A 27,565-nucleotide genomic window follows, 5' to 3' on the forward strand; every position below is an offset into this window, starting at 1 on the left:
CAGCCAGAAGCACCGTCTCTAAGCCCGAAGCAATGCCCATATCCTGGCTAGAATGCACGCACTGATGATGTGAGAGATGGGGGATCTCTTGGGGTGTGGAGGGAGGGGGAAGGTGGTCTCCTTCCGTGTCCCTTACGGTGAGCCCCAGATTCCCAAGTCATGCCAACAACTCTAGAAGTGGAGCTTAGCCCAGGTCCACAATGGAAAGGAACGAGATGGCTCCTGGTCCTCAAGGGCAGGTTAAGGACCTGGCTTCATTGTCCCCCACAAGAAAGGATCTAACCCGATAGTTCTCATGCACTGAACCACACCTGAAAGGCCTTAATTAATATCTAGTTTGTTTCCCTTGCTGCTTAAAAGGTTAATATTGATGTTGTGGTCCAGAGTGGTGTTTGTTCTTCATTTTTAATTGGACAATAGCATTTCTATTCTTTTCACAAAACGATTCTCAACCCGGCAACAATAAAGATCATTTCAATTCACTGTGTCAAAGATATTTCTTGTAATACTAAAAAACCCAACAAAGCAACGCACCTGAAACCATTTTATTGTCCTCCTTAGCTCCTGTGCTGGGAAGTGCATGTCTGCTATTTGGTGTTGGGTGAGATTCACAGCACATGTGTAGGTGATGCGCTCTTAACCTACGCGAAATGATGTGGCCAGAATAAATCTCCAGGGGCAGGAAGAGGAGAGATCAGGCCTGGGATTTAAGGACTACCCGTCTCCTTACAATCCCGTCCCCCCATCAGGCTGCTGAATTTTGCATGGCTACGTCATAACACTATTAAGTTAGTAATGTTTCTGGACACGCCTGTTCTAGTCCCTTGCTCCAGAAAGACCCAGGTGCTGTAATTATAACCCCATGTTGTTTAGACCTGAACACAGAGCGTGGGAGATCCCTCACAATAATTGCAATGAGTTTGGTGAACGAGACTGACCACCAACTTCAAATAAGTTGTATTTGAAAGAATTGTAATTTGCCTAGCGTGGTATGTTCCGATATAGGCGGACCCTAAATAAATGAATACAACTGTAACTTACCCTTCGTGGGAGATGTATGCATTCTGCTTCTCTTGTTGGTGCTTCAGGTTTGATTTAGAGCCGAGGGTTACAAGAAGCCAATGTAATAAGATGTGCTAGGCCGAGCACATGGCTCCTCTTGTTTCTGCACTGAACTTTATTCAAATTTAATAAGCATTTTAGCACACAAATATATGATCTGTTCACGTACCATGTTTTCTGCACATAATTCATGCTTTATGCATGCTATACACATCCTTGTCTGCACATTTTTGAGTTGGTGCACTATTTTTCAACTCCTGCTGCATTTCCACCCCATTAACTACCGCATCAGGCGTTACCCAATTTTTACCATATGGGTAAAGAAAATGTGAGCTAAAATTTCACTCACATTTTCTTCCATTCGGGCCCAATGATCCTGGATGGTAAGCAAAATGGCAGCCTTCTCCCCAGCTGACCTGCATGTGAGAGTGGAGTAACAGTACAGCAACGTTGCTATTGTCTTCTGCAAACCACATACTCGCGGCCGGAGCACAAATCATCCATAAGGCAGGCAGATTAATGTACAGAGTTATTGCCATGGTATGTAAACAGCTCCGCACCGAGAAAACGAACACGGCCTTGGAGGAGCGTCCAACGTCAGTGAAAACTCGACTAACCGGTTCTGTATTTGTGTTTCCAAGGCTCCGGCTCTTCTCTCTGCCCTGTACAATGGAACCGTCTCATGCCTCTCTGCGGGTGCCTGGTTTGGCATCTTTTCTGCACAGAGGCTCGCTGGTGTTTGCAGTTCACTTGAGGTGCAGGGCGTGAGGAGGCTAGTGAAAGGGGGAGCACCAGGATTCAGACTTCATTTGGGACTCCTGGTGTTTGAGATGACCTCTTCTGCCCTTCCTTTCCAACCCCCCAGATAGTTATTTCATGGGCTACAAAATGTTGTAATCAGAAGGCAGCGTGCTAAGGTCCGTACCTCATCTAGGATCCGGTTGGCAGCCTGACTTGTTTTTATGAGTACTGGATTCACTTTTATAACAACGAGACTTTTATTGGGTCAACACAGGAACTAGCCAAGTACCTTGAAGTCCCCAGCTGTCTCTTCTGTGTATTTGTACAGTGCTTTAGACATGATAAGTAGTAGTTGTAGCTGTCTCATAAACTAAACTGCATTCTCTTCCAAATGCTGTGCAAGCACTACCCAGACCCGTGCCTGCAAAGCTGCAGTGCTGCGCTCCATCAGAGCAGCTCTCGGGCTTGGCAAAGGCCTAACTGAGGTTTCACCCCCTATAGACACTGAATGGTAAGCTAAGCCCACAACCATGTGCTCTCCTCCAGCCTTGATTTCCACACAGGCCTACTAGGCCTGGGCTTAAGGTTACAGTATTTTTGGGTTGGCAAGCAATCTGCAGGAGCCCCTGCCATCAGTACCAACGCTGAGAAGCACGGTCAGAAGCCATGACAGGGGAGGGGGTAGACGGGTATAGCACCAGAGTCCGGATGGTGGTAGGAAATAAATAAGCTGAGTTGGCTTTAAAAAAAAAAAAAAACAAGTGTGGGAAATCGTTAAAAAGAAAATTATAATTGGAAATCAAGAATGTGAGCCCAGGGGCTTCTGGCCGGGCTCACCACTTTATTGTGGCTCATGCCTAATTGTGGAAAACGGACCCAAAAACCGTTCCAGAAAGGTTTCAGCAAAGCTGAAATCCTGGAGGGAAAGGAGTTTTCTGGTTCTGGCCTTACGCTAGCTTAATAGAAATGCTGACTGACACCCATAGTCTGAAAAATAAAAACCTCTGTGTTTGCACCTCCCTCCACCCTTGGACACTCAACGGTTGGAAAAGTTTTAAATATTTAATATCGGTTACAATATTAAAATCTCCAAGTCATAAGTGTGCCATTAAAAGGAAGACAGAGAAACTATTTTTAGTGACCTGCGTGCTTTTTATTATTAACTTCATAAATTAAATTCTTTTTTTTTTACTAGATTCTTTTCTTCAGAAGAAAATATCCTAAAAAAAAAAAGATTGCTTTATTTCTGAGGCAATTTCATTAGTATTTGTAGGGTTTAAGAGCCCCTTTAACTTATCAGCCTCCAACATTACCAATCTAAGCAGAGTACCTGAAGCTTGAATACAGCACAGACAGAGGAAGAGCAGATCTTCATCAGAGCCTCAGCAGAAGTCATACTGATACACAAAAAGCATGAATACAGCACAGACAGAGGAAGAGTGGATCTTCATCAGAGCCTCGGGCAGAAGTCACACTGATACACAAAAAGCATGAATACAGCACAGACAGAGGAAGAGCAGATCTTCATTGAAGCCCCATGAAGGTGTCATACTGATACACAAAAAGCATGAATACAGCACAGACAGAGGAAGAGCAGATCTTCATTGAAGCCCCATGAAGGTGTCATACTGATATACATAAAGCATGAATACAGCACAGACAGAGGAAGAGCAGATCTTCATTGAAGCCCCATGAAGGTGTCATACTGATACACATAAAGCATGAATACAGCACAGACAGAGGAAGAGCAGATCTTCATTGAAGCCCCATGAAGGTGTCATACTGATACACATAAAGCATGAATACAGCACAGACAGAGGAAGAGCAGATCTTCATCAGAGCCAGATGAAAGTGTCATACTGATATACATAAAGCATGAATACAGCACAGACAGAGGAAGAGCAGATCTTCATCAGAGCCAGATGAAAGTGTCATACTGATATACATAAAGCATGAATACAGCACAGACAGAGGAAGAGCAAATGTTCATCGCAGCCCCATGCAAGAGTCACATGGCTTCCATTAAGCAAACTGGGTGATTGCCTACAGCATAACATGCACATTTTCTCTCATGCATATTCATTGTGGATATCCTGAAAACCCGACTGGCTGCTGGGCCCCCAGGACAGGGTTGGGGACCACTGGCCTAGAGTACCAACATTTTGGGGGTGGCAAAAATCAACACCAGCATGAGGCGCAACATGACCACAGACTGGCCTAGGTGGCCAAATACTCTTGCGCTGGGCCCCGCATAAAACATGAGTACAGCACGGAGAGCTGAGGGACTCCTCTGCAGGCGTCCCACCGATACCCGTGCAGCAGGGCCAGCTGAAGGGCCCCAGGCTGGCATTGCACGGATGCGGCACGGCCTTGCTCGGTGAGTGGATTTCGGGAAAGAGGGCTGCTGTTGTTTTTTTTAATGGGCGTTGGCTTTAATAAAAGTTGTGCAAGCTTTCTGATAAAAAAAAAAAAAAGCCCTCTAAAATTATTGGCATCAAAATCCATTCAGGCACAAGGGAAGGGGAGCTTTAAATCCCCCCCCGGCTCGCGCCGGCTGCCGGTTCCCGGGGCTGCCCCCCCCTCCGCCGTCTCCGCAGTGCAGCTGCTGGGCTGGGAAGGCAGCAGGAATGTAGCCCGAGCAGTTGCTGCAGCCACTCTGGGTGTGGTTAGGGAAGGTAGGAAGCGGCTCTGTCCCTGCTGCTCACTTTTCTCTCTGCCGGAGGAAGCCGAGGCAGCAGGTGCGGGGACTGCGTCCCTCCAGCATGCGCTGAGCGACCCCCCCCGGAGAGGAGAATGAGGAAGAACACCTCCATGCCGGGCACCTTAAACCGCCTCTTTGGCAAGAAGCAGCAGGACACTTCCCTCTTCGCGGCCAATCCGCCTTGGATCCTGCCCCAGCCCCCCAAGCGAGGGGGCCCGAAGGATGACCCTGGTCAGTAGCTCTGCCTCTTTCTTCCGCCGGGCTCGGGGGGGAGGGGCAGGGAAGACGGCACTGCTGGGCGCTGGGCGCCGATGCTGGGGAGGAACAGAGGGGACGCGACCAAGCGGAGCTGCCTCCAGGAACTGTGGGAACATAACTGCGGCTGTCCGGCTAATGAAGGGGTTAAAAATACGGGAGGGAGGGAGGTCATTTAAAAATCCGGGCGAGAAAGTCTCGAGTCCCTGTCAGAAACCTTTCGGATGTAACTGAAAGAAGCTGCCGGAGGAGATTCTCATTGGGATTTGGGACAGGAGGGATAACATCAACTGCAGAAAAAGCAATTCAACTCCTGTGGGACGTTTTTCAGGGAAATAAAATACTAATATTTGGGGAGGGGTCGGGGGCTTTATAGATAATTCAGTCGATAAAGCCTGAATGATCGCCATCCTCCTGCTGGCTTTATTGCAAATCTAAGGGAGTCGGTGGGTGCTGCTGCTCTGTTTATTATCCTGACTCGTGACTACCTCAGGCAGGTCAAGCTGAACCCATTGTCGGTCCTGCTATTGCCCCATTGCAAGCACAGAAATGTAGCCCTCATTCCCCTAACTCCCCTGCCCTTCTAGATTGTTTTGTACATAAATGTGTAATTTTCCCTGTGCGCTTTTGTCCTTTCATGATCTATAGTGCACATTACTGCTGGTTTCTGTTTAATTCTGTTAGATCAAGTTTATCTTTCTTGGCCTTTTGAAGGAGAGCTAAGTTTGCTGTCCTCACCTCAAGGTGGGATCAGGAGTCCAGAGATCTAAACTAGGCTGCCGCCCCCTCCCCGAAAATAAAGCTTCATGCATGGGATGGAGGCAGGCAGACGTGGACTCTGGGGAAAATGATTTTATTTTATTTTTAAAGCAAAGAGTGCAGATTTAACAAAAGTTCCACATAATCTTTGTTTCTCATAAAGAGTGTACAGATCTAAGATTAAATATTCCATTAATGTCCAGAAAGTAAACAGAAACTTTACCCCTGCTCAACTCATCAGTGCCAGGCCGTGGCATCGTTTCACCCGCCACAGGCTGTCCCTCCCCCTCCCTCTTTACACTTTACACTTTACACTCCCAGTGTTAACATCTTCCCTTTACACTCCCAGTGTTAACATCTCCTACATAGAACCATGCTCTCGGCAGCACTGCTTGAGGAGGTGGTGAAACTAAACAATTAAGTGTCCTATTCTGAAACAGTAGCAAGTCTAGCACCCAGCACCCCCTCCCCCCCTTGGCCAAATGGATAGCAGTTCTGGTTCTGCCACTGACAGATTGGGCTATGAGCCTCTAGATGAGCCCCATACCCGCTAGTTGTAATCCAGGAGGGTTGCGGGAGAGGTACTGGTCCCATACTGATTCACAGGGAAGAGCTCCCTCCAGTACCACTTCCTGCACTCCCTGGCGCTCTCGTCTGAGACCGCAAGGCTCGGCCCTCGTGTTACGAGTAACATGCATGCCAGTGATCTGGCCTCGCTGCATCACATGTGGGTGAATGGTTACTGTCCCGCCAGATTGGGGCAGGATTAAGAGCAGGAAGTTTGTCAGTGGCCACTGTCACGTCCTGCCTGTCTGCTATTTTGCTGGAGGGACTTGGATTATAGCTCCTTATCTTCTGTGACGTGCTGGGTAGAAGTTGAGAAATCTTTTGTGTGAATTGATATTTTTGTGAGATGTGACGGTGACAGAATTGGACACACAGACACAGCACAGGCCTGAATCAAGATCATGGGTGAACTATCATTGTAAGTGTGCAGTCTTCATCAGCACAGTGATAGACTTAGCAGAATTTGAGTTTTTGGTGGTGTCGGCAATTAGGGTCATCAGCTGCTTCCATTTCCCCCCAACCCAGGCCAGATAGATCCAGTCCAGGTTTTAGCCCAGTGGGGGATGATGCAATAAGACGCACATTAAAGCAAGTGCTCGTACTGAGCGTCCGTTTTCCTAACAAGCACATCAGCCACATCTCCTGGGCACTCAATGTGATATTTAAAAGAGCTGCTACATTAAAAAGGTCGCGCTAGGGAAGAATTGAGCGTCCCTAGTGCTCACATGCATCGGACGCCCACAATTGCAACGGACGCTGTGCATGAGCATCCGTTTTATCCCGATATACACGCACAGTACACACGCACAGTATACACGCACAGTATACACGCACAGTATACACGCACGATATACACGCACAGTATACACGCACAGTATACACGCACGATATACACGCACAGTATACACTCGCAGTATACACGCGCAGTATACACGCACGATATACACGCGCAGTATACACACACAATATACACTCACAGTATACACGCACGATATACACGCACAGTATACACTCGCAGTATACACGCACGATATACACGCACAATAGCAGAGAGCAAAATCGGCCTGCAGTGTGCATATTGTGCGTCCAGAATTTTTTTTTTTAGATTAGCCTTTATTTTTTAAACCGCACAAGCGGTAGATTTTAAGGATCGCAACAATACTGACTAGGAGGGCCACAGAGGACAGTATTTTTTAAATTTCTCCCAAGGCCTTGATTTGTGGATTGATTTAATTCCAGTTCTGGGGCTGGTGTTGGAAAGTGTGCGTTGGGCACCCAGCAGTACCAGCTAATAGCCTTATCTACGTGGAATTTACATGTGGTGGGCACGCGTTTCAGATGTGCTAATCTCCTTATTGCACCGGGTGCTAGTCTAGCTCGTCCAAAATGCGCATAAACCTGAGCACTAGGCTGGGCCCCTGAATGTATCGACTTGGAGATTTGATTTCCCAAAGAAAACGGGTCCATGCATGCAGTGAGCTGAAACCAGGACTGGATCAACCTGTCCTAAAAAATAATGTTAAAAGGGCCCAGTTGGTCATCCTGGTTGCCAACGATCCCACTGTGTTACAATCTCCTTTCACTTCAGACCTTGTGATCCTGCTTCCTAATGGCTGAGGGTCCGAAGACGGCAACATTTATTTAAGTGAATTTTGGGGAGTTCGGTGTTCTTGTTTGTCCTCTCTTGGGTGGAGAGGCAGGAAAAATGTAAGAATCAAATGACAGAAAGGTAACGGAGAGGGATGATGGTAAGAGAGGAGGTGGATGTGAGCGACGAGGGATGATGGTAGGAGAGGAGGTGGGTGCGAGCGACGAGGGATGGTGGGAGGAGAGGAGGTGGGGGCGAGCGACGAGGGATGGTGGGAGGAGAGGAGGTGGGTGCGTGCGACGAGGGATGGTGGGAGGAGAGGAGGTGGGTGCGAGCGACGAGGGATGGTGGGAGGAGAGGAGGTGGGTGCGAGCGACGAGGGATGGTGGGAGGAGAGGAGGTGGGTGCGTGCGACGAGGGATGGTGGGAGGAGAGGAGGTGGGTGCGAGCGACGAGGGATGATGGGAGGAGAGGAGGTGGGTGCGAGCGACGAGGGATGGTGGGAGGAGAGGAGGTGGGTGCGTGCGACGAGGGATGGTGGGAGGAGAGGAGGTGGGTGCGAGCGACGAGGGATGGTGGGAGGAGAGGAGGTGGGTGTGAGCGACGAGGGATGGTGGGTGGCAGTGGCACTAGTGCTTATCACACCACCTGCTTTTTGACTGACCTGCTGCTACTGCTTGGGTGTAATGTGCTATAGAGGGGAGCGTTACTCGCTGTGAGGTACATGTCCATGCTGGTTCACTTGACAGCCAATGTTTTTCTCTCTGAATTCTGTTTTTCCACTCTGGTGCAGTGTTCAGTGCTTCTGCATTGAGTCCACAAAACAGTCACAGGAAGACCTAGTGCAAAACAGATTCCTTTCTTTTGATTCGGCTTCAGCGAGATGAACTGTTACAAATGCATTTTATTTGAAACCTGGCCACGTGCTGGTTTAGTGTTTTGCATGAGGACCCCTCCTCCTCGTTTCACAGATCTGCCTCAGGACAGAAAGAAAAATGAAATGTTGGAAGAGCAAAATTTGCAGGGACTTGATCCTGTCAATCCCCCTGCCCAGCCACAATCCTATAAATGGCCTGCGGTGTCCCTTATTTTTCTTCTGCTGCCTCCTTTTGTGTGCAGCTTTCTGGAACAGGGAATGTGCTACTCCCAGCCTCCGCGTACACCTGATGCTCTCTGATGAGCTGGGGTAGATTCAGCTCCACACCAGGGATTCTGCCCCTCCCCAAGGCACTGCAAACAAAGGGGATCAATTTTCAAAACGCGAAGGGCCGTTATCGCGTGCGTTAGGACCTTATCACACCCGATATCGGCCGCATCGCAGTGGTCCTCATGCATAACATTAAACCAGCACGTGGCCAGGTTTCAAATAAAATGAATTTGTAACAGTTCATTTCGCTGAAGGAGGACTGTTCAGCTTGGAGAAGAGACGGCTGAGGGGGGATATGATAGAGGTGTCTAAAATCATGAGAGGTCTAGAACGGGTAGATGTGAATCGGTTATTTACTCTTTCGGATAATAGAAAGACTAGGGGGCATTCCATGAAGTTAGCATGGGGCACATTTAAAACTAATCGGAGAAAGTTCTTCTTCACTCAACGCACAATTAAACTCTGGAATTTGTTGCCAGAGGATGTGGTTAGTGCAGTCAGTGTAGCTGGGTTTAAAAAAGGATTGGACAAGTTCTTGGAGGAGAAGTCCATTACCTGCTATTAATTAAGCTGACTTAGAAAATAGCCACTGCTATTGCTAGCAACAGTAACATGGGATAGACTTAGTGTTTGGGTAATTGCCAGGTTCTTATGGCCTGGATTGGCCACTGTTGGAAACAGGATGCTGGGCTCGATGGACCCTTGGTCTGATACAGTATGGCATCTTCTTATGTGGGCGGGGTTATGTTTTCCACATTATTGCGTGGCACTATGGGGGTGAAAGTGTGCTTGTTATCTGCTTTGAACATTTTGGATATGCGCAGAATATTAAGTATTTAAAATAAAACCATAACTAAATAAATACATAATAAATGTTGCACGGCATAAAATTCTTCCTGGCAGTTGGCGCCAAGGCACTGCTAGGCATTAGAGAAAAAGTGGAGGAGGAAACAGAACTGAAGAAAAGTAAACTACTGCTAAACGTAATTCACATTATAAAAAAATAACAATGTAGATAATATATGTACTCGTTCGTGAAGCAGCCCCTTTTGGATTTCACATTCTCCTAGATTTTCCAGTTTTTCCAGCAAAGAATTTCCTCATCATCCTGCCAGACCAGTGTATATGAATGGGTTATAGACTGGTCTGGCAGGACTCAAGGAAAATAAATTAGCTGGTAAGATCTGATTGAAGCTTCTACTTTAATTCACTTTATAAAGTTCCCTTGAAGCAGGCATTGGTTGCTGGAATCTGAAAATGTTTTGTTGATGAACTGATTCACATTTTTATCTTTGTATCTGTGTATGTTGTAATTAGACTTGCATTGATATAGTAAAGATTTTTTCCATTTTCTTATTATGCGAATTAAGTTTAGCAGAACCGTTTCTTCTGCCACTTTTTCTCTCGCCTTCCATTTGCATGGTGGTTGAGCCTCTTTCATTTCCTTGCACCGCTAGGCATTATTAACCCAGCGGCACAGCAGCTGGAACATCTGCCTTAGAGCTTGTGATGTGAGCTAGATTCCTTCAGTGTCCATGTCTGAATTTCACGTCGGGTGATAGTTTAGAATTATCGCTTTCTTTAGCTGAAGATGAACCCCTCTCGCCATGGGAAGCCGTTCTCTTGCAAGACGCCACACTTTGCCCATGACGAGTGCCTTCTAATCATGCACTGTGATTGGGCACGAACAGGCTGAGAAAAAGCGTGAGGGCAGAGGAGCAGTGCAAGGTGCTTTATGGGAAATGAGGGCAGACAGAGAGCCAGCAGGTTGCTTGGGTAGTAACTTCCACTCCAAGCCTCTAGGGGTCTTCCTTCTCCAGGAGGGCAGACAGAGAGCCAGCAGGTTGCTTGGGTAGTAACTTCCACTCCAAGCCTCTAGGGGTCTTCCTTCTCCAGGAGGGCAGACAGAGAGCCAGCAGGTTGCTTGGGTAGTAATTTCCACTCCAAGCCTCTAGGGGTCTTCCTTCTCCAGGAGGGCAGACAGAGAGCCAGCAGGTTGCTTGGGTAGTAACTTCCACTCCAAGCCTCTAGGGGTCTTCCTTCTCCAGGAGGGCAGACAGAGAGCCAGCAGGTTGCTTGGGTAGTAACTTCCACTCCAAGCCTCTAGGGGTCTTCCTTCTCCAGGAGGGCAGACAGAGAGCCAGCAGGTTGCTTGGGTAGTAACTTCCACTCCAAGCCTCTAGGGGTCTTCCTTCTCCAGGAGGGCAGACAGAGAGCCAGCAGGTTGCTTGGGTAGTAACTTCCACTCCAAGCCTCTAGGGGTCTTCCTTCTCCAGGAGGGCAGACAGAGAGCCAGCAGGTTGCTTGGGTAGTAACGTCCACTCCAAGCCTCTAGGGGTCTTCCTTCTCCAGGAGGGCAGACAGAGAGCCAGCAGGTTGCTTGGGTAGTAACTTCCACTCCAAGCCTCTAGGGGGTCTTCCTTCTCCAGGAGGGCAGACAGAGAGCCAGCAGGTTGCTTGGGTAGTAACTTCCACTCCAAGCCTCTAGGGGTCTTCCTTCTCCAGGAGGGCAGACAGAGAGCCAGCAGGTTGCTTGGGTAGTAACGTCCACTCCAAGCCTCTAGGGGTCTTCCTTCTCCAGGAGGGCAGACAGAGAGCCAGCAGGTTGCTTGGGTAGTAACTTCCACTCCAAGCCTCTAGGGGGTCTTCCTTCTCCAGGAGGGCAGACAGAGAGCCAGCAGGTTGCTTGGGTAGTAACTTCCACTCCAAGCCTCTAGGGGGTCTTCCTTCTCCAGGAGGGCAGACAGAGAGCCAGCAGGTTGCTTGGGTAGTAACTTCCACTCCAAGCCTCTAGGGGTCTTCCTTCTCCAGGAGGGCAGACAGAGAGCCAGCAGGTTGCTTGGGTAGTAACTTCCACTCCAAGCCTCTAGGGGTCTTCCTTCTCCAGGAGGGCAGACAGAGAGCCAGCAGGTTGCTTGGGTAGTAACGTCCACTCCAAGCCTCTAGGGGTCTTCCTTCTCCAGGAGGGCAGACAGAGAGCCAGCAGGTTGCTTGGGTAGTAACTTCCACTCCAAGCCTCTAGGGGTCTTCCTTCTCCAGGAGGGCAGACAGAGAGCCAGCAGGTTGCTTGGGTAGTAACTTCCACTCCAAGCCTCTAGGGGTCTTCCTTCTCCAGGAGGGCAGACAGAGAGCCAGCAGGTTGCTTGGGTAGTAACTTCCACTCCAAGCCTCTAGGGGTCTTCCTTCTCCAGGAGGGCATTCCCTCTGTGCTTACCCCAGGTTTCCTTGAATTCCATTACCTAGTTTGCCTCTCTCACCTCCCCTGGGAGGCCGTTTCATGCATTTGCCCCCATTTCTATGAAGAAATATTTTCTGATGTTAGTCCTGAGTCTCCCTCCTTTCAGTCTCATGTTGTAGAATATTTCCACGGGAAAACGTTTGCTTCTTGGGCATTATTTAAGCCTTTGAGATCTCTGAATGTCTCTCACATTCCTCCTCTAGGGTTATATGTGTTTAGGTCCTTAAGTTTCATTCATAAGACTTATGGTGAAGACTCTCTTTTATTTTTTTTTTGTATTTCTAGACCACCTTTCTAATTTTAGCTCAAGGTGATTTACAACATTTTTCGGGTACGAGAAGTCCCTGCCCAAAAGAGCTTACAATCTAAGTGGGTACCTGAGGCAGAAAAGAGTCCCAGTGGGAGGAGTGGGATTTGACCCTTTGCTCCTCCTCCCAGACTCTGTCTATACCCTCGGATACGAGCACTTCAATCCAAGATGCCTCTTCAGGACTGCCACTTCCCATCAAGTGCTGCTCCAGTCACGATCTGTATCTTTTTTTTCTTGCATTAAATTTTCACTGCTAAACCCTTTGTTCACCCCTCAAGTTTTCCTCAGTCACATCTCATTTTCTCCACATCAGCTGAAGCACTGGAGATCTTAGTGTCAGCCAGATCTATTAAAATAAAGACGCTTCTCTTCTGGAGTGAGTAGGTCTGGGGTTTCCTCTGGTTTTTCCTTGCTGTGGATGGGCGGTTCTGCCTGTGGACCGCCTCGGGCAGGTTTGACTCGGTGAACCACGTGCTGTGTGGAAAATGTAGCGTGTGCTAAACCTGCTCAGTCCCTCCAGTGATTCCGGGGTGCCTCCCAGCTTTGTTATGGGGACGGCCACCCCATCTTGCACAGTATCCCTGGGTCCCCACCCACCTCAGGGCGACAGCAAACATGGAAGGCTGCTGGGTTTCTGAAGGGAGAGGGAGTAAAGTTAGATGCTTTCCCTAAGATTTTACATTAAAGTACAGTGCTGTACATACCTCAGCTGTCCAATGAAAAAGCACAAGAGCTGCTGTGGTGTTTGCACGGAGCTTTCTAATGGTTCACTGTATTGTAATAATTCTTTTTTTGCAAACAGCTGTCAGATGAGTTGAAAAACTATGGAGGCAAAGCTGGGCTCTGCTTTGTTTTTCTGTGATGTTCCTGACTTGGCAAGGGGGGTTCAGGAAGTGGTGGTATAGGACCGAGGCATTGCCAGGATGATGAAGCTGGTGAACGTGTAAGCGTGTGTTGGGGACAGGAGCATCTGTCTGTCTGTGAACAGTAAGAGGTCTCTGTACCAAAGGTTTTCTCCCATTTTGTGTCTATGGAAAGAATGCTGAGTACAGTGCATATGGCCCATGTGCTATTAAGAGAATAGACTTCCCTAAATCTCCTTGTGGCCACTGTGAAAGTGGTGTTGACTTCTTAAAGTTAAATTTGGTTTCTTTACATTTCTCTCTAAAGTGTAGAAATGTGGAGAGTTTGACCTGTTTTAAAATCTCTCCTCTAGCAGCACACCTTTGGTGTTGATATAGTTCTTGCACGTGTCATGATTCGGAGCACATGTGTTTGATGATGAGCAGCACAGAAGCATCCTGATCTGTGTCAGAGCTGCTCTTAAAATAACGTCAAGCACTTTTCTATCTTGGGAATGAAATAAAAACCAGGAAGGGAAGAAGAGCTGTTTTCAGTTTGGGATGATTCAGGATACTCTCTGAATCATTTCAGTTTCACGCCTCCTTCAGCTTTGCACCTCTGCCCACATCCCTAACTTTAAACTGGACCTGTTACATCTTTGTAAAAGGCTGGTTTCAGCACCTGTCCTGCCTACACCCTTGCCAACAATTCAGAGAGGGTGTAGAGGTGCACACCTACCGTTTGTCTGAAGTCACAGATTGAGGCAGATTGAGGCAGGAAATAGAAGGCACCTTTGTATTTCCACATAGGTATAAGTCTATTCCAAGAGTGCAGGTCTGACTGGATAGCTAAAGAGGTTTGGGGAGTATTGCAGAGACCTGCCTCTAGTGAGAGTACACAGTCAGGGACTCGCTGGAGGATAAGCTCTAGACCTATGCTGGACATGAGCTTGCGCACCTGGCTGTTGCTGATCACAGGTGCATCCACTTGTTTCCCATGTGGGAAGCAAGGGAGGTGATGACATGGCCAACTGCTTTGTCTGCTTGAGCAATAGATGTCCTTCTTTGACAAGAAGCAACCACAAAGAACTGCAATGTTCTGGCTGACTCTTTCAGAATCTTAAATCATCAGATAATAGGAAGGCATTATCTGTTTGCTACAGAAAGAACCATTTGCATTCCTAATTCTTTCCTATTGTGTAGCAGAAATGGATTTAGAATTAAAGTAATACTCCAAACCCTTAGTTTTTCGAGATGTTGCCCAAGAAAGGCAGCTTCTAGTCCTGACAGGCTGCACCTCCTAGTTCTTCAGCATCTCTGGTGCACCTGTCCTCTCCAGGCTTCACTTTGCTCCTTGTTTCCCTCCGTGTTTCCAGATTTTGGTTATTTCCTATGCCATCGCCCCACTCTGCTTTCTGCTTTCCTCTCTCTCTTGTTCCCTCCAGTAATAACTTAGCCAGTTGACCATGACAGCCAACCTCCTTTTTCTTTTGACCAGGTTTTCAGCCAGGGTTCTTCCAGCTCTCATCATCTCATGTACCCACTCGTTGGAAATCCTGTCCTTCCGGCTCTTCTTCAGAATTCTCATTTCAAATGTCTGTAGATTTTCCTGGACTCTTTCACTTCTGTATCCTACCCCTGAGCAGATGTCTGCGCTCAGTCGTCTTTCTTCTGTTTTTAAATTCTAAGTTCCTCCTAAGAAACACCTTACAGTCACCAAAATCATTGTTAGCTTTTCCACTTCTTCCTTTTTCAACATTTTCCATCTTCTATGATGCAGAAATCTACCCATGATCCCAACAGTAATGTATTTAGTAAACAGAGGTCCTTAATGTAACAATAGTGCCTGAGGAGCTGGCAAGTCTTGGGGGTCACTTAGGTGAGACTGCTGGACAGATTAATGCCTGGCTCTTCTCCATGCCTGTTCCCAAAGGTGAAATTGGTTTGTTACAAAAGACCATTTTTTCAAATGGGGACAGCTGGCACATTGCAAGAGTTTGCTTGTAACCTAAATGGTTGAATTTTAGCTGATGAGCCCAGTTAACCAGTCTTTTATGTATTAACATAGTAGATGGCAGATGAAGACCAGAATGACCCATCCAGTCTGCCCAGTTGGTTAAACAACTCCTGAATGCAAGCCAACACCATCTTTCCCCTCCCCCCTCGGTTATTCTTTTATCTGACATTTCAGCTCTTATCCCACCTCTGCCCTCCATTTCGAGACTGGATAACACTTGCTGATACGGCTCCCTGCTGACAGTAGGTCAGCTCAATTGTGCCAACATGATTTTTCCAATTGGTGCACACGGAAGAAGACTTCATGCCTTTGACAAGTACCATGGCATGATCCACTGACCAACACAAGAAAAAAATCACACAGCCAAGGGAACTTGTATTATCTCAAACATTCAAGGTATTTGAGTGCACTCTTTTTTTATATTGGAAACATGAAGCTATTATGTGAAGTGTGCATTTTAGACTATTTTATTACACTTGGACTGCACACTTGTACAAAGGAAGGTTTGTTTCTTGGACAATGCAGATAAAATCTGAAAAGGAGATTAAGAAAAATACTTCAGCTCTCTAAAAGGAGCACCCTTACTCCTGCCTGCTCGCTGAGAGTAAATCTCTGCCAAAACCCTCCTTGAGCAATGGTTACATTTGGATTCAACAATGTGTAATCTTACTCCTGGGTGATTCACAGAGAGATAAGCAATCATAACTGCATATCGGCCTTGCTATCAGAAGGCCTTTGTCGTGTGAAAAAAATCTTGCTTACATTTTCTGCATGTCTGGGAGGTTAAAACCACTAAGAAAACATCCTCCTTCCAGGCAGGAGGCCAGATCCCTCGTGTACACAGCATGTAAAGTCGTGCAGAAGTCATCTGGGCAAAGCAACAGAATGCTACAGTTTGTTTTATGGCTCTTTTTATTCTGATAAAGTTTAACTTGCCATGAAGATGTTTTTTTGTAATAAAAATGTACATTATTTTCACTTTGAGAAAATGTTCTCTGTTGGCGTTTTCTCTGTATCAACTTCCTACTGCTCTGCCTTTGCAGGTGGGGGGGAAGTGACCTCATCTTATTAATTTGGAAAGCTGTATGAATTCTCCTCCGTACTTGATCCTTGCTAGCTTAGATTAGTCTTGGTAATTTATTTATTTATTTATTTATTTATTTTTAACTTTTATATACCGACATTCCTGTATAAAATACAAATCACACCGGTTTACAATAAAACATAACTTCGCCTGTGAGCGTTACATAGAACAATCAACAAATTATACTAAAAAGCATACATTACCTTTGTCAGAAATGTAAAACAATTATAAAGAAGAAATTGTTAACAAGGGATAAAAGATAACAAGGGGAATATTTAAAACTAGGGGATGCACGAAGGGGTGCACAAAGGGGAATGCCCTTTGTCGCGCCTCTTCGGCGCGCGGCGCCTGCTGGCTTGGCGCTTTTAACGGATCAGTTTACTTCCATTGTAAAGAATTATTCCCTTTTCAGGATCAGAACTTGTCTGGAAACCAGTAGGGCATTTTGTGGAAGCTTGGTGATGGAAACAGCAAATATCCAAGTGGGCAAAACCAGTTTATTTGGGGACATAAGCATTGCTTAGCCAGTCATAGTTTTAAGCTCTTACTACTGGAAGATGACATCCGTTATAAGACTGACATATGTTTAAAAACTCAGATTGAAAAAAAAAAAGACTTCATGAGCCCTTAAAAGCTCAGTGATTCATCTTCTCTGAGTAATTTTTAAGTTGGTCCAGGGAAAGGTATTATAGATTACAAAAAATGCTAACAAGGCTCCTCAAACTTTGCACCATTGCTGAAAGACCAACAAAGGTAAACACAAGGGGGCCGATGCAATACACCGAGCGCACTGTATAACCCGCAGTTGGATGCGGGTTGTGTAGGCGCAACCTAATCCCCTTATGCAAATAAGGGGATTAGTGCCTCCACGGTGCATGTCCAACGCACGGTGAAACTAATAGCACTCATCACATGCAAATGCATGTTTATGAGGCCATTAGTTATTCACCTGAAATTTCAAAAAAATATGTGCATCCAATACGCATATTTTTGCGTTCAGAAATTAACGCCTGCCTAGAGCAGGCGTTAATTTCTGAGCACACCCAAAAGTTGTACAGAAAAGCAGAAAATACTGCTCTTCTGTACATCCTCCTTATTAAGTAGGAGGAACGAAAGATTTAAAAAAAAAAAAAAAAAAGTTAAAAAAAAAAATGCTGACAGTCAGGTTCGGGAAACAGATGCTCAGTTAACCAGCGTCCATTTCCCAAACCAACAGATGGCTACAGAGAGCCGGCCTCTCCCGGGCACATGCTATCAAGGAGGCGCTAGGGCGCGCAATCGACCCTACCGCCTCCTTGACACTGCGACCCCTAATGAGAATTTTGCAAGGAGAGGTGCCTGGGGGCACATTAAGAAAGCGGACGCTAAATACTCAGCACCCGCTTTCTGTGTGTTCTAATTGCATCGGCCCCAAGGCTTGTGAATATGCAGGAATTGTAATGTCTGCATTTTAAAATATTCTTTCGTTTCGGTTCCACAGATTCGGTGCTTGCATCGTATTCGTTTGCCGATGATGAGTCTGGAACCGCAACACTTAGAAACCGACCTAGAGTCCGTCCATTCCTACCCTTCTCCTCTGGGGTAAGTGGATGCCTCTGCTCTCCTGAGTGAGGATTTTATTTAAACATTAGAAGGATACGGGCTATTTTTTAAAATCATGAAGATGCTTTCAGGTCCAGGTGAGTTTAAGTTCAATTCTAGCATTTTCCTGCAATGAGTAATTATCAGGATCTACTAAAGATTTGGAGGGGTGGGAGGGACTGATTGGTTTTCTTCTCCTTGTAAATTACATTTAAAAACAGGCTTGTCCAAAATTCTGAGCAATCGCCTGATCGGGGTCATTTTTCATCTTAATGGGGAGGGGGATGCTACATCATGCTGGTACTATTGAGTGCCACGGACTTTCTGGGACTAGGATGGCCAACTGGATCCGTTTTCTTCAGGACACACTGACTTCATCCCACTATGTACACAGACTTGGAGTTGTGCTTTTTATTTGGGTAATCGGACACGCAAAATGCTTGCAGGCGAAGGAGTAAAACGAAACTGAATCAACCTCTCCTGAAGCCATGGAGCCAGTTGGTGACCCCCGGATTCCTTTCATGGCTGAGCTCCTAGGCAGGCGTTTGCTCACCTTCCCTAACTTGTACCATAACCTTCTTAGGAGCTGATGAGTTGGCACATGCAGGCTGCGTGGGCATCTTGTGCAGCATGTGGTACCGTGTTCTGTAACTGCATGCTCGCCTGCCCTCCATCCTCCTGTCCTCTCGGCTTTTAAGTCCTATCTCTTGTCTTTTAGAATATCCACGAGGTGCATGGATTGGCCATTCCAACCCCATCTGTACCGAAGAGTTTTGCAGACAGTGTATCTCTAGGTAAGATGGTTGACATTTTTCTTCTCAGAATTAGCACCATTTCTTTCTGTTATAAATAACTGTAAAGCTGCTGAAAATGTAATTAAAAGTCATTTGAGCGTTGTTTAAGTGATGATAATCTCTGTGATGCTGTCCTAAACGAGAGAGAAAAACCCAGTTCTGATTTTTACTAGGCTACTCCCACCTCTGTGGATCTCCAAAAATCAAGGTCTGTTGCTCATCACTAGAAACTCCTGTTAACTGTACTAAAAACATGGACACGGAGTCTGAAAAGGGACTTTTTATAAATGGCCAATAAAAATTGAACACTTTGAGGTCCATATTCAAAAGCCAATTGTGGCGCATTCAGCCACTTATCTGCTGCAGAGGATTGGCACACGCTCTGTATGAATATTTGACAGTATCTGCATGCGATGTGTCAGCCCCTCGGCTCTAAACCTAAACCCTTCTGTTAATTATTCTTGCTTTCTGTCGTACGGGCTCCGCAGAATCTGGATTGCATGAAGGGAATGTTTGAAGTTTTGTACGAGCGAGAGATAGCTAAGGGGATAGGAATGAGAGTACTGGTGGCATGAAAGGAGTAGGAATGGGATGGATGGAGTTCGTCACATAAATGGGGTAGGAAAACCTTTTATACCTTGCTAATGCAAGACTCGGGGCATTGCCCCTCTCCGGTCTGCTTTCCTCAGTTGCGAATATATAGTGTTTGGTATAACAGAAGGGTCTTGCAGGATACCATTTGTACGTGGTTCTATTTTCCTGCTTAATAAAACGTATTTTGCAAAAAAAACACAAAACATTATAGCCGGATAAGGTTTTATCAGACTATAATTTAACCGGATAAAAAAGAGCCGTTCCAGGGAGAGGCTGAAATATCCTTCTAACCTAGCCGAATATCGGTATATCCTGCTTCCGAGCAGGTCTAAGGTTAGCCGGTTCTGTGTGGCCAGATAACCTGCCACGTAACCGGATACCTTCAGCGGGATAAAAGCCACGATCCGAAAGGCTCCAAGCAGTGACCCTCCTTGCGGGGCTGAACCTGCTGCCTTCTCCTTAAGAAAAGTGCCCTGCACTGCCTGCCTCACTTAAAAATAGCGACTGGGGCCTATGGCACCTCCCCCACCCTTGTCATCCTTATAATTCTGGTTTCCTTCAGCTCCCGCGCTTCTGGCATGACTGCTTAGCCGCGCCAAATGCTCCGGGCCCGGGTCACGGACCGGGCTGAAGAAAACCAGCCGGATAACTTGTCCACTAAATGTCCTACTGAATATGGACCCCCTTCCATCCGCAATCTGCGCCCTTATGCAGAGAGAGATGTGGCCAGTATTCAGGGGCGGATTGGCATCTCCCGTGGGCCGGTCGCTCCAGTCACGTGGTCTGCCGTGTGCGGCCGTGACGGAGCCGCGCTCGGCAGACCACGTGATGTGTCCTGGGCCGGCCTGGGCGGCAAATCCCCGGGCCGTTCTTCTTCGGGAATCCTGCCAGTATTGTCCGTGCGCTGGTGGATTATTGCAATTCTGTCTGCATGGACCTGTCTAGGAAACAGCAGGGGAGGCTGCTGCTCGTTTTGCTATTGGGCTCTTAAGCTTCATGATCCTGTTGCTCTCGCCTTGGGCTCTTTGCATTGGTTTCCAGTTTCCTTAAAGCCTTGAGTACTTAAGAAGCAGGTTAAATGTTACGGTCAACACAAAGGTCACTTTTGGTGGTTCTTTCCACTGTGAAACGTGTGCTCGCTGACGAGATCACCTTCTCCTTGTGTAGGCACAGCTCTGGATTACTGGATCCCACTGCAGCTTACGTTGATGATTTCACTTTGCAAGCTATGCAAATCCTGGCTGTTTCAAGCTGCTTTCTTTTAGCTAGCTGGGCATTAGGGATGTGCTTTTGTTTTAAAATGAAAGGAGAAACACGATTCAAGATCTGTGTTCTGTAAAAAATGAACTAAAACAAATCTCCCTCAAATTATTATTTTTTATTTAAATTGACTTTAGTTTTGAAAAGTCAACAACAGCAACAAAAACCCTGGAAAGCTGCCAAAACCTCATAATGAATCCCCCAGAAGGTTATTTGTACTCACCTTCCTGAGGTCTGCAAATTAGAAAGAGGCAGGAATGAGCCCTGGTCACTCCTGGTTTGAAAATGGGGCAGGCCAGTGCTGTTTTGTTGGGGACCAGCAAGGTGGGAGCGACTGGGGCTCACTGCCCATTTCTATGTCACAGCTCAGAAAATGGGTAGGGGGATCGAGGAGCTGATGGGGGAGGGGGTTTAATTTTGTTGTTTTGTCACTGCGGAAGATGGGGATAATCTCAGTCAGTTTTGGTAATGAGATGGGACTATTAGTATTTTATTTGGTTTGCTGTCTATAGAATTAAGAATATTTATTCTTAATTGATATTTTTTATGTACACCTGAATTCTTATTGACTGTAAAGCTTGTTGCTGATTTATTGTTTATTGTAAACCGAGGTGATGTTATTAACGTGCCGCGGTATATAAAAAAAATCACGAAATAAATAAATAAATATAGTGTTTGATTAGAGGTATTTTGTATGTGCACTGGATGAGTAGGATCTGTGCTTTGTATTGTTTGCTGCCTTGAGCTGTTCTGTCTGGGAGTAATACTGCATATACGTAAGAAAGGAGCCAAAAGTTGGCATAAGATCTGCAGAATAAGGGGGGGGGGGGGGGGTCCAGAGGTTCTGCAGAAGAATGGGTCAAGCTCTCAAATGGAAATCCATCCACAGGATTCAGTAGCACCAGTGCTAAATAGATACCGGTACGCGTTATTAGCAGACAACCGGCACTTAATGTAAATCGATTGTCCAACTGTAAAGTATAGCACATGCCCGAAATAGGTCTGTGAGAGAATTTAAGAGCATGCATATGGTTTAATTTAATTAAAAAAAGGTACCATAGCTGTGGGAGAGCGAATATATGGGTCTCTCTTTTTTTCAATCACTTTTGCCTATAGGTGCAGAACATGAGAAACCCTTGATCTCAGGACCATTCGGTTTACTACAGACCTCACTGAATTTTATTTTTTTGTAAGACTTGAATGTGGGTTTTGCTCTTACAGGGAATGGGCCGAAGATAAATGGAAACTACAGAATGTACAGCTCTGCCGGAGATCTGCGGCAGGCAAGTTACGGTGGAGATTATCTGGAAGATGAAATCCCTCCACCACCATCAGTACCACCACCACCTCCTCCTCCAATGATGCCTCCCCCTCCTCCTCCACTGCCTCAAGAGATGCTTCTTTCATCAACGGCATCCTCCCCAGTCTCTCCTGCTCCACCTGATTTTATACCTCCTGAACCTCCGCTAGGGGCCCCACCAACACTAATTGCTGCACCAATCTCTGCTCCATTCCAAAGTGTCTCAAAATGGAAATCTGAGACGATTTTGACCGCCTTGCAGTCTGGAGATCAAGCTTCCGTCCCATATCGTAATTCTTGGAATGTTGGAGGACCCAATCCCCCAGCACTTCCACAAAAACCTGAGCCGCATTTGACCTTTCCAAGATCATTTAAAGTTCCACCTCCAGCACCTGTTAGATCTTCATCCATCCCATATCAAGAGCATAAAACCCAGCAGGCCAATGACTTCCCTTATGATAGCAATTTCAGCCAAACATCAAGCAGACCTCCTATTCCTTCCAGTTTCAATCCAAAGGCTGAAGCTAAGATTTTCTCTCCTGCTCTTCCAAACCTAAAACCTACAAATGACACAATAAACAAAGAAAATCTGTGATCATCATGGAAGACCCCACAAGCCCCAGCCAGAGCTTGGACTCAAATAAAATTAGTGAAAGCCTTAATAGTAGTCGGGCAGCTTTACTTGGACCTACGTCTCCAAAGCCTGTGAAAGCCATGCCACAGCTCCCAGTTTCACCAGCTACTGAGGTAAGGCAGTGGAACAGCACAAAGTCAAATTTTCCCATCAGACAAGGAGAAAGAGTCAATCCTAGTGCTGATTCAGTGTCTCTCAACGACGGTCAAAAACCAGTGAACAACATCCATCAACTCAAAGAAGAGCTTAACGCCATGGTGGCAGGAAGAGTTCAGAAAGATGAAGAACCCCTAAGTCCCAGTGACAATACGGATGTGAATAAACTTACAGGAAATATTACTAGTGACTTTGTAAATGATGATGCATCACAATTATTAAAACCTGCAAGAAAGAACATCCCACTGCTGCCTGTAAAACCAATAACCACACAAAAAGATGACCATCTAGAAGATGGTTGGTCTCCCATGAATGACGAGGCTTCAGAACCTTTAGGACCTAATGCATCTTCTTCTGATATCACTGAGAAGCAACCAAACCAAATCAAAGAAATCCAGAATCAGCTTTCAGCTTTCATATCTGGGAGAGGAGAGAAACAAGCAGAGGAACCACTGAATCCTAAAGTGGATGTAGATCAGAATAAACATAGCAGAAACAGTAGCGTTGACCGAATCAATCCTGAGGGTTCCAAGCAATCAAAAACAGGAATAAAGATCATTCCATTGTTACCTACAGCAGGAAAACTCAAGAAGGACGAAGAGGATGCTAAGTCTGGTGTGCCCCTGACCCCAGAAAAGGTTTCCATGACTATAAATCCCAATCCACCTAATAAACTTCCTGACAACACTCAGAAAAAACAAAACAAAATTAGTAAGTTGAAGAATGATCTTGAAACTCTTTTGTCACCTACAAAAAAAGATAAACCATCCCTGGGACCTGCTAGTTCCAAACACATTTTGGATGTAAAAAAAGACACTGAAAATTTGAAGAGCAAGCAAGTAAATGCTGGAGAACCAGAACTGTTGAAAGTTGTAATGAAGAAAATCCCACTTATTCCACCATCTGGAGAAAATACAATGAAAGAAATAGACTCGGCGGAATCAGATGCATTTTTCAATAATAAACCAAGTTTGAATATTGTAATTCCTGACCCAGATTATTTGCCTCTGGACGATAATCAGGAACATACACATTCAAAGCCAGATCTGATACCGAAAACTGAAAATACCTTGCCAACATTGAAGGGAGCTTCACCCCCACAAAACAAGGATCAAGAGCTACAGAAAAATTCTGTACCACAGTACAAGATACACCATGACAGGAAACCTTCTGCTAGCAGTATGTCATCACTTGCTTCTTCTACATCCGAACTGGAACAACAAATAAACACCACTAAGAACTCCATCAATATTCCATCATCTTCAGATAGTACTCCCCAGCCATCACCCTCCTTATCAGCACCTACGTCACGACGGGAGAGCAGGAAACTGACACATCCTGTCACAGGGGAGGAGGTGGAGGCTGGCACCCCTTTGGCTCTACTCTTAGCTGCAAAGAATCGAGCCCAGAAAGGGAAACGCTCCTTTTCCCAAGAGCGCCCTAGCATGCCTGAAAACTTTGGCTCCAGCGGATCCAAGATGAGTTCAGCAGTCTTGCAGTACAGTAGCTCAAATCCAAACTCTTTTGTTGTTGTACCCAAATCCCAAGCAAGGGATCCTCCAGTTGTGTTGAAGGACAAAGAGGAATGCTGGATGCCCACATACAATGAGAGGCCTGTAAATAATACAATGGAGCAAGCCAACACAGATAGTAAAGTAGGCAGCACACCAGACAAATCTTTTAACAAAGCCAACTGGAAGGATGAAGAGCCTCAAAAATCAAAATTTGATACCTCAAGAGTAGATCAAGGTCTGACACAAACCACTAATGAAAATTATAGTAATCCAGCTCGATCATATCTCACCAATTCATCAGACATTCATATTTCTTCTTTCTCCACTCCTTTGCCATTTACAGTAATGGGAGAAGAGAAATGGACAAATGGACAACCTCAAAAGACTACTTCTACAGGTCTTGCTCCAGCTCTCCATCTGTCTACAAATCTAATACAAACATATCCCAAGGATACCTCAGACTTCCAGATCTCTTCTTTTGCCTCACCTATTCCATATTCAATTGGGAAACAGGAGCAGGAAGAAGAATTGAATTATGGACTAATCCCACCACCCCCAGAATTTAGCAATGACATTGACTATGGTACCCAGTCATACTTGAGATCAAAAGTTGAGCAAAGAGACTCTTCCTATCAAAACAGATTCCCAAGTCATCAAAGTACAGACGTAAAGCCAGACTTGAGGCCAATGTATGATCACAATTACATGGTTTCACAAACACTTGCTCCTAATGATAGCTACAAACACTATCCAAGTAACAGTTATTCTACTAATACTTCTGGCATTCGAAATGGTTATCCATTAATTAAGAAGCGTTTATATCTACCAGAGCCGGAAAGGCCCAAAACTTATGGAAAAATGCCAATGGCTACTAGAACTCTTCCTTCTCCCACCTCCTACCACCCTAATCTGGTTCAGTACAGTTCTTCTCCTATGATCACAGATAGTCGGCGGACTAGTTTGACATCAAGAAGTAGCATACCGGGACGGAAGCTGTCACTAGAGAGCCCAGGAAGGTTGGCACCTCCCAGTGCTGTCATGAGTGAGATGAAACATAAAATGCAGAATCCTGAGATCTCCTACAACAGGGGGATGAGTCGGTAAGTGATGAGGCTATTTTTATAATATCTGTTTCTTTGGAGCTATTGGTGCATGCAGAAGACACTGTCTATGGTTACAAAGCCATAGAACCTGCAATTCTTGACTGGGTACAGTCAAGTCACACAATGAAGGTAATTTTGTGACTGCACGCGTAGGGCTAATGTGAGTGAGTAAAAAGTACTCACTTACTTTAAACCAGATTTCAAAGCTGACTTGCACAGGTAATGTTGATTTTCAGAAGTACATGTGTAAATTTACATGCACAGGGCCTGATTTTTCAAAAGCATCTATACACTTAAAACTGGGTTTTACACATGTAAATGGGCTTTTGAAAATTTACAATAAGTGCCATTGAATCGCTCAATGGATTTACCTTCGTCAGTGCACTTAACGTGGGTAAATGGGTTTTGAAAATTGCCATGATAGTAGTTACATTTACACGTGTAGATGCTTTTGAAAATTACCCCCACTCCAACTCTGTCCCCGGAACGCCTTTTTGTGCATATAAAAATATGCACATAAGTGAGCTGTACATGTACTTTTATGTGCATATCCTCCCCCTGGGCAATTTTCAGAAGCCCTTTTACACATGTAAATCTCTATGAAAATTCAGCCCAGTGCATCTTGTGAAGGTGAGACCGGATGCCAGATCTTCCCTGTTCTAACCAGTCTGACGTTCTTAGCCCAAGGATTTCATTAACGTCCACAAACAGGTCCATATTGTACCAGCTGGCGAGCAGACGAGTTGTCTGGCCAAAGTTAGCCGGATATTCAGCGGGACAAGTTTCCCACTGAAAATACTAAAGCTATCAGGGGACATATTCCTGGATACATTTTAAACCTAAATGGCTGCATTCAAAATATAGCCAGTAAGTATCAAAAGAGAAAAGCTTTCCAAGTTAGCAGGCCCAGTTCTCCAGCCCAAATGTAAAAATGATGTTGGGCATAGTGCCTGATACCATAAATTGTGGAGCATAGTACCCGAGAAGCCTGCCCCCAGTGTTGGAAACTAACAGGCAGGCTCTGCCCCCCCGAGATCCCGGTACATTCGTACAGCAACGCTGGATGCCACCGGGAACGGTCGGGGTTAGGAGGGGGCCCACCTGGGTAGCTTTGTCTTCTGTTTGTTTTGCTTGTGCTCTTGCGTTTGATGCATCCAATTTCTTCCCCTGCAGAACACAACATAACGCTGCATACCAGCATGGGACAACCTTCGTGGTGAGGCCTGGTACAAGACAGCCCATATCTTATTTGCAGCAAAATAATCCCTACTGAGGTCCTTCCATGGGCCCCATTCTTCTTGCATCAGGTGCCTTCTGGAAAGCCTTCGTAAAGATATTGGAAAGCAAGGAAATGTGACCATATCCTCCAGGGAGACGAGTGTGATCGCCAGCGGTCTCTGGATATCGATTTCTCATTTTATTCTACAAGTTTGAATATTTTTTGTATTAATTATATCATCGCTAGAGGTCACAGCTTCACCACAAAAAACTGATGGTCGTCTGCTGCTTCTAGCCTGACCTGTCACCAGATTGCATTCCCAGAAAACGAAAGGCTGACCTTTTTTCACACTGTGACCTCTGCTCAATACCCGTTTTATTCAATCCTCACTAAACCCGACAGAGACCAAACCCCCAAACTGGACCAATCCAAAGCGACGACCAGCCTGTGTGCTTTGACACGCTGATGACACTGCTTGCTTGGGTCATTCTTGTCTTCGTATCGTCTGCTCAACGCTTAAGAAAAATTAAGAACGTGCTGTTTTTTCAAAATGCGAATATTTAAAACAAAACATTTGCGACCTTTTTGTAGCAATTTCCACTTTACATCGGTAAGACGGTTCAGGGCTTAATTTTTTTAAAACTATACTGGTCTGTACGGCGCGTGATTTACCAGGAATAGATTTCAGAATCACAATTTGGGTATATGTATATTCGATATTTGCAGGGATTTACACTAAATGTGCACTAAAGAAAATGGTTTGTTAACGTAAGTGATCCCCAAGTGGCAGCGGATAAAAAGAAAGGGAAGAGACACTTCCAGTACAGCACAGGCCTTTAATGTGGTGGTCTGATGTCAGAGTCAGCGGTTACTGACTGTCCTGTATATAACTGTAAGTAAGATTCTTTATTTATTAAAAAAAAAAAAAAAAGTTAAACTGTGGCCTAAATTGTTCTAATTGTCAGGAACAGAAAGATAGGGCAGCATGAGAGAGATAGAGAGTGTCCCATCTTACTTCTGCTCAGCGCCCTCTTGTCCCCACCTCTCCGCTGAGAGAATCCATTGTTGTTCACTTCTTTTACTGCACCTCTCGTACCAG

The 27,565-nt window shown here is 45.7% G+C and overlaps 1 protein-coding gene across 1 annotated transcript; it reads left to right on the plus strand.

Moving 5' to 3' along the window:
- The first annotated feature begins 4,323 nt into the window (after nucleotides 1-4,323).
- Nucleotides 4,324-27,565, plus strand: C12H6orf132 (chromosome 12 C6orf132 homolog). Its single transcript, XM_029572845.1, is given in 6 exon segments — nucleotides 4,324-4,735; nucleotides 17,792-17,892; nucleotides 18,611-18,686; nucleotides 21,762-22,418; nucleotides 22,421-25,244; nucleotides 26,421-27,565. Coding segments are annotated over 6 exon segments (3,897 nt in total). The 5' UTR covers nucleotides 4,324-4,596; the 3' UTR covers nucleotides 26,521-27,565.

This window comes from Rhinatrema bivittatum, chromosome 12 (assembly GCF_901001135.1).
Source record: "Rhinatrema bivittatum chromosome 12, aRhiBiv1.1, whole genome shotgun sequence".
Lineage (NCBI taxonomy): Eukaryota > Metazoa > Chordata > Amphibia > Gymnophiona > Rhinatrematidae > Rhinatrema > Rhinatrema bivittatum.